The sequence below is a fragment of the Oncorhynchus tshawytscha genome, linkage group LG01 (genome assembly GCF_018296145.1).
Source record: "Oncorhynchus tshawytscha isolate Ot180627B linkage group LG01, Otsh_v2.0, whole genome shotgun sequence".
NCBI classification, from domain to species: Eukaryota; Metazoa; Chordata; class Actinopteri; order Salmoniformes; family Salmonidae; genus Oncorhynchus; species Oncorhynchus tshawytscha.
Genome location: NC_056429.1, coordinates 28,895,407 through 28,911,057, shown reverse-complemented (window position 1 = coordinate 28,911,057; position 15,651 = coordinate 28,895,407). Strand labels below are relative to the sequence as shown.

The window sequence follows — 15,651 nt, the reverse complement described above, 5'->3', positions numbered from 1 at the left end:
TGAAATAGGGGTATTCATGAACTGTTTTGGAACGTTTTGGGTTTGGTTGATCATTTATTAGTGTGATCCGCACCCTATACATCGACCCCACTGGCCGTATCCAAACTGGCCATTCCGCCGCCCCAGAGTTTGTCCTAAAAATATCCACACAACAGGGTTGTCCTCTGAGTCCTGGCCTATTTTCCCTTTCATTAGAACCGCTAGCCCAGGCCATTAGGCAAAATATTAACATCTTGCCTATTAAGATCAAAGAAACAGTCCACCATATCTCCCTGTACGCTGATGACATCTTACTATATTTGTCCGATGTCTTTCATTCTATACCACACGTACTTGACCACTTTAAGGATTCGGCTTTTTCTACGGCTATAAAATGAACTGGTCCAAGTGTATCTTAATGCCTCTAAACCCCACAGCCAAACAAGTGACATTACCCTCTTTACCTATCACTTTAGAATATAAGGGATTTACATACCTGGGCATTCAAATTCGATCCAATTTGCAACTCATGATGAATGAGAAGAAAAAATAATGATATTGGGAAAAAAAGGTTTTGGTTATAAAAATGAATGTCCTCCCATGTATAAATGTCCTGTTTTCAATGCTTCCCCTTCCTCCCCCATCTTCATTCTTAAGGACATGAATATCTTGAGGATAATGGGAAACATCAGAGAATTAGTCTCTCCACCTTACAATGCCCCAAAAAGTTTGGAGGGTTCTCTCTCCCTTTTAAACTCTACTATGGGGCATTTCAGCTGAGGTCACTGAGTATTTGGCTTGACTCTCCATCTGATGTGCCTTGGTGGAAAATAGAGGAGTCCAAGTCTCATGTAATTAGAATTCAGCACCTTCCTTGTTCTGGGTTAAAGCATATAAATGCCCATAAATGTATTCATTATCAATTTACTAACAGGTTTTATTTTACCCCAGAGCAAAAGTTCAAGATAAAGCCTATGGATAGTGATGTATGTAATAAATGTACCCAATCTGAGCTGGGCAATAATATGTTTAGGTTTTGGAGCTGTGTACCAGTGAAGTCTCTTTGGGTTCATTTAGTTAATATTTGAATTGATATTCTCGGCAGGAGCCTACCTGTTTGCCCATCCCTGCTCCTGCTGGGTTGCAGCCCTAGCATTTAGTTATCTTATGAAGAGAGGCGGATTGTTATGGCTGCAATAACAGCAGGAAGAAAAACGATTCTAAGGAGTAGGTTTGAACCGGGTATTGCCCTTTGCAGATGTTGGTTGCTTATGAACTTGGACATTGCACAGCTGGAAAGATTCACTGCCAGACTGTGTGGGGCCAAGCCCGAAACTCTGGTCAATTGGTCACATGGTATCTCCCACTTGCAAGAGCTAATTTAACAACAATGTTTGGTCGTGCGGATGGGAGATAGCATTGCCATGCTCAGTCTTTAATCTATTTTCCTATGTGGCTCTGGGTTGGTAGCCTTTGAGAATTAAATTTGAATAGATCGATTTGTATTTGGAAATACTGAAACATATTTGTCTTTTAATCTGTTTAGAATTTTTTTTATTTGTATGTTTTTTTTTGTTTTTACATTTACAGTTTGTTTTCTTCCTATTGAACTATACATATTTGTATTGTATCTTGATACTGTAATTATCTAGGACATGCAAGAAAAACAAAAATCATTCTTCACAAAAATAAACCCGCAAAATTGCTGAAATAAGTGAATACTGAGATTAAATGACACAGACATGGAGTACATTTACATGCACACTAATAATTTGATGGTAAACTGATTATGTCAGTAGGCCGAGTATGGCATTACTCACTTAAACACCTTACTCTGCTTATCTTAAACGCCGTAAGGTCATAATCGAAGTAAGCATATGCTGATTAAAACACCTGGGTTTCTAAACATTCTTTCGAGTTGTTAGGGCATGTAGACACCTTAATCAGAGTTGCAGAGGTGTATTTGATCTGCACATGTGCTAGCACCAGCAGCGCTAGCTTCCCTATTTTGCATGAGTGAAGTGAATTTGGGAAGAACTGAACAAATTGTATAGTTCCGAACTCAAAAGAATCAAATAGGCTTCCCAAACATAACATGGTTACGGTGGTAGAACTTTTATTTTGATTGGGGATTTTCTGCATTTATCAAAGTCCCATCAGGTGGCCTGATCTTCAGATGTGTCCATGTAAATAAACAGCATTATTAGGGAAATCGTTATTTTTGCAACGTGTGTGTGCAGTAGCGGTGCGTGGGTAAAATCACTGGTGAAGCCAAGCCAGAAAAAAAGCGATATTACAACCTATGTGTTGTGATAATTGTGTGTTTTCTTCTCTATAACCTGTTATTTCATATGCCTTGCGACCGTGATACTGTAAATAGGCCTAAAGGCAGAGACAATAATATACAATGGGGCAAAAAAGTATTTAGTCAGCCACCAATTGTGCAAGTTCTCCCACATAAAAAGATGAGAGAGGCCTGTAATTTTCATCATAGGTACACTTCAACTATGACAGAGAAAATGAGATTTTTTTTTCCAGAAACTCACATTGTAGGATTTTTTATGAATTTATTTGCAAATTATGGTGGAAAATAAGTATTTGGTCACCTACAAACAAGCAAGATTTCTGGCTCTCACAGACCTGTAACTTCTTCTTTAAGAGGCTCCTCTGTCCTCCACTCGTTACCTGTATTAATGGCACCTGTTTGAACTTGTTATCAGTATAAAAGACACCTGTCCACAACCTCAAACAGTCACACTCCAAACTCCACTATGGCCAAGACCAAAGAGCTGTCAAAGGACACCAGAAACAAAATTGTAGACCTGCACCAGGCTGGGAAGACTGAATCTGCAATAGGTAAGCAGCTTGGTTTGAAGAAATCAACTGTGGGAGCAATTATTAGGAAATGGAAGACATACAAGACCACTGATAATCTCCCTCGATCTGGGGCTCCACGCGAGATCTCACCCCGTGGGGTCAAAATGATCACAAGAACGGTGAGCAAAAATCCCAGAACCGCACGGGGGGGGGGACCTAGTGAATGACCTACAGAGAGCTGGGACCAAAGTAACAAAGCCTACCATCAGTAACACACTACGCCGCCATGGACTCAAATTCTGCAGTGCCAGACGTGTCTCCCTGCTTAAGCCAGTACATGTCCAGGCCCGTCTGAAGTTTGCTAGAGAGCATTTGGATGACCCAGAAGAAGATTGGGAGAATGTCATATGGTCAGATGAAACTAAAATATAACTTTTTGGTAAAAACTCAACTCGTCGTGTTTGGAGGACGAAGAATGCTGAGTTGCATCCAAAGAACACCATACCTACTGTGAAGCATGGGGGTGGAAACATCATGCTTTGGGGCTGTTTTTCTGCAAAGGGACTTGGACGACTGATCCATGTAAAGCAAAGAATGAATGGGGCCATGTATAGTGAGATTTTGAGTGAAAACCTCCTTCCATCAGCAAGGGCATTGAAGATGAAACGTGGCTGGGTCTTTCAGCATGACAATGATCCCAAACACACCGCCCGGGCAACGAAGGAGTGGCTTTGTAAGAAGCATTTCAAGGTCCTGGAGTGGCCTAGCCAGTCTCCAGATCTCAACCCCATAGAAAATCTTTGGAGGGAGTTGAAAGTCTGTGTTGCCCAGCAACAGCCCCAAAGCATCACTGCTCTAGAGGAGATCTGCATGGAGGAATGGGCCAAAATATTAGCAACAGTGTGTGAAAACCTTGTGAAGACTTACAGAAAACGTTTGACCTCTGTCGTTGCCAACAAAGGGTATATAACAAAGTATTGAGATGAACCTTTGTTATTGACCAAATACTTATTTTCCACCATAATTTGAAAATAAATTCATTCAAAATCCTACAATGTGATTTTTTGGATTTTTTTTCTTCTCATTTTGTCTGTCATAGTTGAAGTGTACCTATCATGACAATTACAGGCCTCTCATCTTTTTAAGTGGGAGAACTTGCACAATTGGTGGCTGACTAAATAGTTTTTTGCCCCACTGTATATATTTTACCTTTATTTAACCATGCAAGTCAGTTAAGAACAAATTCTTATTTACAATGATGGCCAAACCCAGACGAGTCACAGTCACAGCCAGATGTGATGTAACCTGTATTCAAACCAGGGACTTCAGTAAAGCCTCTTGCACTTAAATACAGTGTCTTAGACCGCTGCGCCACTCCGAAGCTCAAAATAAAAAGACACAGTGGCAGGATTAATTCAACCACACCTTTGTTTCATCACAAAACCGGAGAGCAACATCTATTCAGTGAAGTCCACAAAGCATATAGCATGTAACAAACAGTTACATAACCTACAGCATGGTCAAGAAAGTTAATGTTTCCTACATTTTCAGATTACTACACTTCTATTGATTTAGAACCATGTCGAGTTACTGAAAGTCAAAAAGGAAACAGGAGCTGCCTCCACTATTTCAGCACCATTTCAACATCATCAAAACACCTCTGCTTAGTTTAATACAGTGACAACTAAAAGATACCAAAAACAATTTAGTCCAATCAACGTAAGCTAAATATGATGTGGCTGTCCATGGTTCTGATTTGTCTGTGTGTGTGTGTGTGTGTGTTTGTGCGCGTTTGTGCAAGTAGACAAAACATGTTGACTCACCCTACTTGTAGAGAAACGCCAATGCCATCCTCCTCTCTTTCATGCTGACGAAACAGTCTATGACTGTTATTACAGTACAGTCTTTTATTTTTTTGTTGTTCTAGCCTACCTTGCTAAAATGCTTGCTCACTAGCCTAACTTCCTTTCATGAGCAACGTTAGCTAGTTAACATTAGCCTTCTACATCTAGCTTTCATCCTCTCTGTCCAGGGGCACAATGTATTTTATGGTCGGATCAGAATTGCTGTTATAATCATTGGCCAGTATGGAGAATAAAGTAAAAACACAAGTTCAATTCCCGATCCCCATCCATGGCTAATTTAGGAAAGGGCCAATTTTAGCTAGCTGGGCCAGCCACCGGAGGACAACACAACGAGACGCAACAATTCAAGTTGTTTCTGTCGATTAAATATTTCTCTGTGATAGGAGTGAAGCCAAATCCAAGCTGGCATGTCTTGATACTTTTTGTTGGTGCGTCAGGACCATTAACAATTGAACTCACTCAGTTTAGCTCAACAGTAATTGGCTATTATTTAAAACTTTTTTTTATTATGGGAGGCCAAATACTCACTGACTTCCCTTGCATTCATGAATACACGCCACTGACTGTGTGCATATGACCAATACGCTTTGATTTGACCTTTAAAGTAGGGTCAAATGTCACTCTCTGTGTCAAGCCCTCCACAGAATACCCCTTCATCTCATAATCAGTCATGTTTGTGAATGACTTAAAACCTCAGCATTAATGAAGTCTGTGTCTGGTTGAGTACCTGACTTTAATATTAATGGAGGGAATGGTTTTATTTGACTACTAGAGCATTAAAGGACACAGGCCTCTACTTGTGTCCTACTTTATTGTGCTGACCATCATGTTCATTTTTCGTAATGGGAGAATGAACACACGTTTGGGGCCAAGGCTCACTCTGCCAAGCATACACGCTCTCCAAACCACTCGATGGAAACCAACCCACTGATCCCTCTATAATGGAAAAAGGCACTTTTCAACAAAAGCCTCTGTTGTATGGAGTCACTGAGTTAAGGCGTAAAGAATAACACCATGCTATAGTCTATATGGCTCTGGTTTGGGAACAGCTGACAGATGTGCTTTTGTTTCATGTCAGAGTGATGTCTGGTGTTTTTAATGTTTTTAAGTGAATGAAAAATGTAAGTGTTGGTTGGTGTTTTTTATTGCTGTGAAATAAGAGACGCATTCGAAGAGCAAGCAGCTCTGTATGATCAGCGTCAGTCTGTTTCTGTCCTCTCCTTCAGTCTGGGTTGCTATGGATGCAAGATGAGCATCATTTTTGAGAAAGGGTACAAGGTAAAGGTATAAAAATAAGTACAGTCCAGATCATTTGTAAAGAAAATTGCAGGGAGCAGTAATGTAAGACACAATGTTCTTTAGCCCATACAATTGGCCTGGAGAAATTGTTTCCAGGCCTACTGTGAGTGATGTTTATGCTTTCACAGATACAACAATGGATCCCTCTCTTTCTTGTCATTCTCCCCAGAAAATAAGAGGGTGCAGAAATAAGTGACAGAAAGTTGCTCTTTCTTTACTGTGTTGGGTTGGTCTTTTGTCATTTCTGAAGGTGAGAGGACATTCAAGTGTGACCAGTGTGACGCCACCTTCAAAAGGAAAGACACGCTCAACGTGCACATCCAGGTGGTGCACGACGGACACAAGAAGTACAAATGTGACCTGTGTGAGAAGGCTTTCGTCACTCCCTCTGTTCTGAAGAGCCACAAGAAGGTGAGTTCAGCCAGTCTGACGTACTGTAGAGCCCAGTCCAGACATTGTCAGTCTCTCCTAGAGCAAATCCTCTTTCAAAATAATGATCCTGTATGTTTGTGTTTCTTCCTACATTTCCTATGTAAGAATATCCTTCAAATGTTAAAGGATAGGTTCACCCATTTTGAATGTTATATTGTTTTTGTGTATCTCTGAGTGATGTTCTATCGATTCCCTGGGTCATTTAATGTTTTCATGTGTATCTGAGTTATAGGGGTTCAAGCAGGTAGAAATATGGCCAGTATTACATACCACCATGGTAAAGTCTCTATCACTACACTGGAAGTTAATAAGAATACGACTTTTAGATAGCGAAAAACATCTATCATACATGTCAGATTTCAATACTGGCCGATGTCTTCTCTCAAATGAGCCATTGAACATACTTTTTAGCTATAATATTTTTACCTTTATTTAACTAGGCAAGTCAGTTAAGAACAAATTCTTATTTTCAATGATGCCCAAGGAACAGTGGGTTAACGGCTTGTTCAGGGGCAGAAAGACAGATTTTGACCTTGTCAGCTCGGTTACAAGTCCAACGCTCTAACCACTAGGCTACCTGCCGCCCTGGAGATAGAAAGGAGATAGAATTAGAAAACAAATCAAATTTTGATGAACTCCCATATCTATTGGGTGAAATACCAGTGTGCAATCACAACAAGATTTATGACCTGTTACCACAAGAAAAGGGCAACCAGTGAAGAACAAACACCATTCTAAATATTATATACAAAACTGTATATAGTCATGACATTTGAAATGTCTTTATTCTTTTGGAACATTTGTGTTTACTGTACATTTTTTAATGGTTTATTTCACTTTAGTTTATTATCTATTTTACTTGGTTTGGCATTGTAAACATGTTTCCCATGCCAATAAAACACCTTAAATTGAATTGAAGAATTCCATAAATCAAGGAATGTATAACTCCCAAACCAGCAGACTGTCGGCCAATCGCGTTCACGTTGTCATGCTGGGTGACGCGGTTGCTAAGCTTACCGTCACACAATGCATTCTCAAAGTCAGTGTATATGTTGAGGAAGGTGCCTGTTGTCACAATTCCAAAGCTATACGATACTACAAATGGCGAGTTAATTATCTCCAATCTCTGAAAAGATTTGTCATGTTATACTTCTTGTTGATGAAATTCATGCTAATGTTGAGTTTTTGAGCTAGCGCCCAATAGACTCTCATTCACTCTTTGAAGGAGAGCGCTCCTTGTCCCAGAATTGTCCAGAATGCACCGGTGCCCCCAATGACTTAGCACGGGCAACATTCCCATCGCCTCAAAATTCTATCTGCCATTGTAAATGTTAAACTCCACTGTGAGGCACATCGATCTGCAGGTTGAACATGGTGACGTTGTAGACTCCTAAACTGATAGTGCAGTTTGTTTAGGCGATTGTACAGCTAACTACGTCACATGCTGATATTGTCTTTGGTTTTATTGTGTGTAGCTACGTTTGCTAACTAACTAGCAAGCCAGCTCATAGAGAGAGCATTGCATTGTGGATTTTGTAGTCGACTTGAGTTGCAACAGATTTCCACGATGAATTTCCACGTTGCTACCAACCTTATTTATAACGCCAAAAGGAAACATTTTTTCACAACAAATGTTGTTCTCACATATTAGTGTTAACACTGTAAATTAAAGGAATGAGTGGTTTTGGGTGGATTTTTCCTTTAAAGAAAAGTAGAGAAAATTGACATTTGATGTTTTCTTGTGATCTCTCTTGTATGCTGGACCGGAACTAGGCTACAGTGTATAGTCATCCTCCACCATTGTTCCCAATGCAGCCCAGGAATCATCCGGTCTCTGTTTGTAAATTACACATGGCATTTAGTACATTAGCTCCAAAGGGTTTCAAAGCACAGGACAGATCCCAGAGCAGATTACCAGCCTCAATCTGACATTGCCCGCTTGGTTTATGGATCAGATTGAGACCAAACAGTTTCTTGGCACATGGCAAAAGAAACAAATCAAACATAACATGGCCTTAGCACAGTAGGACTGAAAACAGACAGACACATGAGTTGTCTCTCGGTCGGTCGGTGTTCAGAGACTGGAGACTGCTGAGAGAGTGCTCGGTTCTGGCAGTGATTAAAGACAGGTAGCTGACCTCAGAAACCTGGCTGGGACTGAACACCAGGACCGGGTCCCAAATGGCACCCTATTTCCTTTGTAGTGCACTACTTTTAACCCAGGGCCCTGGTCAAAAGAGCCTAAACCTCTGGTTGAAAGTAGTGCACTAAATATGGAAAATGGTGCCATCTGGGACACAACCCAGAACTCTGACTGGGGATCTGGGGAAAACATGGAGTACATAGTGCTCTGTGTGCTGTAGTATACTATACAGAGGACAGTCTTTATCCTCCATTTCCTATTCCACTCATGGCAAGAGACTATGGATCGTCTTGTTCCTGTCATCTGTGTTTGTTTTCCTCCAGGTGCTTTTGTCAGTGTGTTGTCTGGGTGTCCTCTCAGCTGCCAGGTTGATCTGAAAATGAACAGTAATGATGTGTTTCTCTGGCAGCCCTAGTTTAGACTTCCTCTCAGAACACCCTTAAATTGCCGTAATCATTCTTAAAGGCAGAGATTTGTGTACATGGATCATTTGTGTGGTGTGTGTGCACTACCTGTACAGTACCTGTACATTGTTTATTCTGCACTGCATTTGTTTGTGTTTATGTTTTGTGTGTGAAAAAATGATGGAGGTGTTAGCCAAGTTATTAATGTCACATCCATACTATTCATATTAAAAGGATGGTGTAATGTTTATGTATAACCCCAATACTTTCCCATGGTCTGTTTTGGAACATAATGTTCCCCAGTTAAAAATACGAAGCCTTTTATGAAGTAAGAATGCAAACAACAAACCAAACAACTGTACATTGAGGCATCTGGGAGACATCTGTCTGTGTTTGTGTGTCTCAGAGAGGGAGAGTGAAGGAAAGGGTTTATGTAACCTAATGCCGATAGCGTGGGGGTGATGGGGGGGATGGAGAGAAGAGGATGGTGGAAAGGAAAGGTGGTATTCCTGTCTGTATTGTTGTACTGCTGTTTAAACTGTCACACAGAATTTGAGCTTCTAATAGTTGTGTTTATTCTGGGGAATTTACATCAGGCCAGCAGCAGAATTCACATCATACTTACCTTTCAGCAGGAAGAAAGAGAAAGAAAGAAATAATGAGAGAGAGGAAGTCAAGGAGAATGAAGGAGGAGAGAGAGGGAGGGTGAGAGACATTTAGCCTTCCTGAGGGGTGCAGCACGCTCCTCTTTTTGCACACATTTTCTGCTGTGTATACATACAGTGTCCGTCAATCTGGACCTCAGAGAAAAGACTGACCTGAGTGTGTTTTTCGAAGCGAGGACAGGAGGAGGGAGAGGGCAGGTCGAGGAGGGGAAGAGGAATGCAGGCAGAGCAGATCCCTCTGGTCTCCACCCTGCTCCTCACCCTCAACCTCCTGGCTCTTTGACTCTAATGATAGGCCTGCTGAATCGTTTGGATTCTTTAATCCAGCTTTCCGCAGAGAGACTGAAACCACCCTAATGTCAGCCTGTAGAGTTCCAATTGGAGAGCTGGAGAGTTCCCACTGGAGAGCTGTAGAGTTCAGAGCTCACAGAGTTCTCACTAGAGAGCAGTGGAGTTCAGAGCCTGTAGAGTTCCAATTGGAGAGCTGTACAGTTCATATGAACACCAGTGTTAGTAACAGTGTCTAGCTCTATCTGCGCCATGCAGATTCCTGTCTAGCACCAGGGAGGTCTGGTCTCTCAGTGGGCACTCCCAGTGCTGAACAGATCTCTGGTTAAATGACTGACATCAAATATTTGTCAGAAGACCACCCTTGAATACACCCTGAAAGAGGGTCGGCTTTGTAGCTTTTGAGTGACAATATATATTAAACAACTTTGACAGCTTATCCAACACTTTATTTAAATAGACGTTGTAAATGGCATATAACCATAGGGCATTTAACTGGAATGGAACCTTTCAAAGTTTCTCTGTTTAGTATCCAAGAGGTTTAGCAGAGCTAATAGTATCCAAGTGGTTGGTATGCTCTAGCATTGATCATCATGTGCTTTGTAACGAGGGAAAGATGTACCACTGAATGTTACAATTGTCTTTCCTAAATACCGACAATATGTTTTCTGATCTTTGCCGTACCAGACGCACACAGGGGAAAAGGAGAAGATCTGCCCATACTGCGGACAGAAGTTCGCCAGCAACGGCACTTTGAGGGTCCACATCCGCAGCCATACAGGTCAGTGGCCCTGCCATAATAAGACAATATATTATCATCATTGTTTAGTTAAATTCATCAACTGTCATTGAACGTCACATAAAACGGTGTAAGATAAACACCAATCCAGTCTACCAGATCCACACAAGGCCAGTCTGCTCCCCCAGATCCCAGTGGTAACAGTATCCCAAAGTGGATGTTCATTAAATTGCCTTTAACTGGAGAGCCACACATTCCAGTCTGTTTCCTTACCAACAGACTAGCGCAGAAACCTGGCACAGTTGCACACACTCCATCTACCCCCTTCTCCCTCCCTCCTTTTCTTTCTGTTTCTCTACATCTACTTGTCTGTTTGGCTCTTGTCTTTCTCCCACTTAGAGACTCTCCCCTACCTATATTTCCTGCTCTCTCCCTATCCTCCTCTTGCCCTCCCTGTATTTGAGATTGAATCCTCACTCCAGTCCACTCATCTTGTTTTCATGCCACAGATACATCAGCTGAAATCATCTCAAACTAAGTAGCTCCCAACAAACAATGGTTGTTTTCTTTCCCAATTCCCTTCATCTCGGGAATGTGTTTGCAGCTTTAGTACTAACGATTTTAACCAGGCTTTTCTGCCATTGAGATCCAAAGCACACAATCAGTACTATCACATCCTCACTAGGGCATCTATCACTATCACAACCATCACTGCTATCACTGACCACCATCCCATTTAATTAACTATGTCTCATCTTCCAATCATAGCTACCTAATCAGGGCTCTAGACTATGATTAAGCAATCAAAATGCCTTTTGACAGTTTTAATGAGCTTGCTCATATATTTATTAGCCTAATCTTTTTATTTTCTATTTCACCTTTATTTAACCAGGTAGGCTAGTTGAGAACAAGTTCTCATTTGCAACTGCGACCTGGCTAAGATAAAGCAAAGCAGTGTGACACAGACAACAATACGGAGTTACACATGGAGTAAACAATAAACAAGCCAATAACACAATAAACAAGTCAATGACACAGTAGAAAAAAGAAAGTCTATATACAGTGTGTGCAAAAGGCATGAGGAGTTAGGCAATAAATAGGCCATAGGAGCGAATAATTGCTATTTAGCAGATTAACACTGGAGTGATAAATGAGCAGATGATGATGTTCTAGTAGAGATACTGGTGTGCAAAAGAGCAGAAAAGTAAATAAAATAAAAACAGTATGGGGATGAGGTAGGTAGATTGGGTGGGCTATTTACAGATGGACTATGTACAGCTGCAGCGATTGGTTAGCTGCTCAGATAGTTGATGTTTAAAGTTGGTGAGGGAAATAAGTCTCCAACTTCAGCGATTTTTGCAATTCATTCCAGTCACTGTCAGCAGAGAACTGGAAGGAAAGGCAGCCAAATGAGGTGTTGGCTTTGGGGATGATCAGTGAAATATACCTACTGGAACGTGTGCTACGGGTGGGTGTTGTTATCGTGACCAGTGAACTGAGATAAGGTGGAGCTTTACCTAGCATAGACTTATAGATGACCTGGGGCAGGTGGGTCTGGCGACGAATATGTAGTGAGGGCCAGCCAACTAGAGCATACAGGTCACAGTGGTGAGTGGTATAAGGTGATTTGGTAACAAAACGGATGGCACTGTGATAGACTGCATCCAGTTTGCTGAGTAGAGTATTGGAAGCTATTTTGTAGATGACATCGCCGAAGTCGAGGATTGGTAGGATAGTCAGTTTTACTAGGGTAAGTTTGGCGGCGTGAGTGAAAGAGGCTTTGTTTTGCGAAATAGAAAGTAGATTTCTAGATTTGATTTTGGATTGGAGATGTTTAATATGAGTCTGGAAGGAGAGTTTACAGTCTAGCCAGACACCTAGGTATTTATAGTTGTCCACATATTCTAGGTCGGAACCGTCCAGGGTGGTGATGCTAGTCGGGCGGGCGGGTGCGGGCAGCGAACGGTTGAAAAGCATGCATTTAGTTTCACTAGTGTTTAAGAGCAGTTGGAGGCCACGGAAGGAGTGTTTTATGGCATTGAAGCTCGTTTGGAGGTTAGTTAGCACAGTGTCCAAGGAAGGGCCAGAAGTATACAGAATGGTGTCGCCTGCGTAGAGGTGGATCAGGGAATTGCTCGCAGCAACATCATTGATATATACAGAGAAAAGAGTCTGCCTGAGAATTTAACCCTGTGGTTGCCCCATAGAGACTGCCAGAGGTCCGGACAATCATGCCCTCCGATTAGACACACTGAACTCTGTCTGCAAAGTAGTTGGTGAACCAGGCGCGGCAGTCATTAGAAAAACCAAGGCTATTGAGTCTGCCGATAAGGGGGGCGATCAATTCACAAATGGTGCCCAGGGCACAGCTGGGAGCGGAGGGGGGTCTATAGCAGGCGGCAACAGTGAGAGACTTGTTTCTGGAGAGGTTAATTTTTAAAATTTGAAGTTCAAACTGTTTGGGTATAGACCTGGAAAGTAGGACAGAACTTTGCAGGCTATCTCTGCAATAGATTGCAACTCCTCCCCCTTTGGCAGTTCTATCTTGATGGAAAATGTTGTAGTTGGGGATGGAAATCTCAGAATTGTTGGTGGCCTTACTAAGCCACGAATCAGACACAGCAAGGACATCAGGGTTGGCGGAGTGTGCTTAAGCAGTGAGTAAAACAAACTTAGGGAGGAGGCTTCTGATGTTGACGTGCATGAAACCAAGGCTTTTTCAATCACAGAAGTCAACAAATGAGGGTGCCTGGGGACACGCAGGTCCTGGGTTTATCTCCTCATCACCCGAGGAGGAGTAGGATGAGGGTACGGCTAAAGGCTATCAAAACTGGTCGCCTAGAGCTTTCGGGACAAAGAATAATACCTATTCATACCTATTTTGTTAAGGACTTAGTCTAACACCATTTTATTGCCAGCTCAGATCAACTCAAACTCTAGTTTCCAAAAGCATAAAATAAAGAGTGTGGGGGGGTGTCTGCAAAAGTGCATACACATGTACAGTGCCTTTGAGAAAGTATTCAGACTCCTTGACCTTTTCCTCATCCATCTACACACAATACCTCATAATGACAAAGTAAAAACAGTTTTTTAGAAATAAAAAACGGAAATGTCACATTTACATAAGTATTCAGACTCAGTACTTTGTTGAAGCACCTTTGGCAGCGATTACAGCCTCGAGTCTTCTTGGGTATGATGCTACAAGCTTGACACACCTGTATTAGGGGAGTGTCTCCCATTCCTCCCATCCTCTCAAGCTCTGTCAGGTTGGATGGGGAGAGTTGCTGCACAGCTATTTTCAGGTCTCTCCAGAAATGCTCAAGTCCAGGTTCTGGCTGGGCCACTCAAGGACATTCAGAGACTTGTCCCGAAGCCACTCCTGCATTGTCTTGGCTGTGTGCTTAAGGTCATTGTCCTGGTAGAAGGTGAACCTTCACCCCAGTCTGAGGTCCTGAGCGCTCTGGAGCAGGTTTTCATCAAGGACCTCTCTGTACTTTGCTCTATTCATCTTTCTCTCGATCCTGACTAGTCTCCCAGTCGCTGCTGCTGAAATAAATCCCCACAGCATGATGCTGCCACCACCATGCTTCACCATAGGGATGGTGCCAGGTTTTCTACAGACGTGACGCTTGGCATTTAGGCCAAAGTGTTCAATCTTGGTTTCATCAGACCAGAGAATCTTGTTTCTCATGTTTGGAGAGACTTTAGGTGCCTTTCATGTGCCTTTTATTGAGGAGTGGCTTCCATCTGGCCACTGTACCATAAAGGCCTGATTGGTGGAGTGCTGCAGAGATGGTTGTCCTTCTGGAAGGTTCTCCCATCTCCACAGAGGAACTCTAGCACTTTGTCAGTGATCATCGGGTTCTTGGTCAACTTCCTGGCCAAGGTCCTTTCCCCTGATTGCTCAGTTTGGCTGAGCGGACAGTTTAGTTTTTATATAGACAGGTGTGTGCCTTTCCAAATCATGTCAAATCAATTGAATTTACCACAGGTGGACTCCAATCATGTTGTGGAAACATCTCAGGGATGATCAATTGAAACAGGATGCACCTGAGGTCAATTTCGAGTCTCATAGCAAAAGGTCTGAATACTTATGTAAATAAGGTATTTCAGTTCGTTTTTTTTGATTAGCAAAAAATCTAAAAAAAAGTTGTCGCTTTGTCATTGTGGGATATTGTGTGTAGATTGATGAGTGTTATAAAACAATTGAATCAATTTTAGAATAAGGCTATAACGTAACAAAATGTGGAAATTAATACTTTCCAAGTGCACTGTATGTGCTTGTGTGTGTGGCAGTGTGGGACATGGCTGAGTCTGGTTTGTATTTATATCTAAACAAAAGAGCGGGCCATGGGGGAATGCAGGGGGAAGGGTGGGAGCAGAGGGGACACCTCAAAGAAAGAAAGGAGGAAGGAGAGAAAAGACCACTCCAAAGAAAGCATCCAGCAGGATGACCCTTGACCCTGACTGGCTGTAAATCTGTCCTCTCATTCTATAGCCCAGAACTCACTCGCCCAAGCTTTTGTTGTTTCTTGAGTAAAGAAAAATAAGATTGAGGAAAAGTGTGAGTAGTTCCCATAAAAAACCTTGACAATGCTCATTTTGTTCTCTCACATTGATGAGTAATTGGTTGGGCATACAGTTCTTTCCAGAGTAATTTGAAGTGTTAGTTAGTGTAGCATAATACATTGAATATACATTGGATGCTTAGTATGGGCTTACAAAGGATTCTGTATGAACTGAATCAGTGGTGGGGGTATTTTAATTGGGGTAGAGTCCAGTGGCGGTCGGTGCCATTTAAGATGAGGGAGGACGCAATTTGTTTTTCATGAGCATGGCCTTATTTCTATTATAACATATTGGATGACTGTCATTCATATTCCATTCACCCAGTTCAATGTAACAGCGATAGGTTTAGGCTACTACATGATACTCAAATTTTCCCTGTACCCATCACGAGGTTGCTACAACCTAGCCTATGAATGAAAGTTTACTACGTAGGTGCACAGGTCGAGAGAAA

General features: G+C 41.9%; 1 protein-coding gene across 1 annotated transcript in view; it reads left to right on the top strand.

The window, feature by feature from the left end:
* prdm5 (PR domain containing 5) overlaps window positions 1-15,651 on the top strand; it is a 63,502-nt gene that overhangs the window by 27,668 nt on the left and 20,183 nt on the right. The window contains exons 12-13 of the mRNA XM_024418410.2: window positions 6,211-6,371; window positions 10,580-10,673. Of these exons, the coding sequence (XP_024274178.2) occupies window positions 6,211-6,371; window positions 10,580-10,673 (255 nt within the window). The remainder of the gene's footprint in view (window positions 1-6,210; window positions 6,372-10,579; window positions 10,674-15,651) is intronic.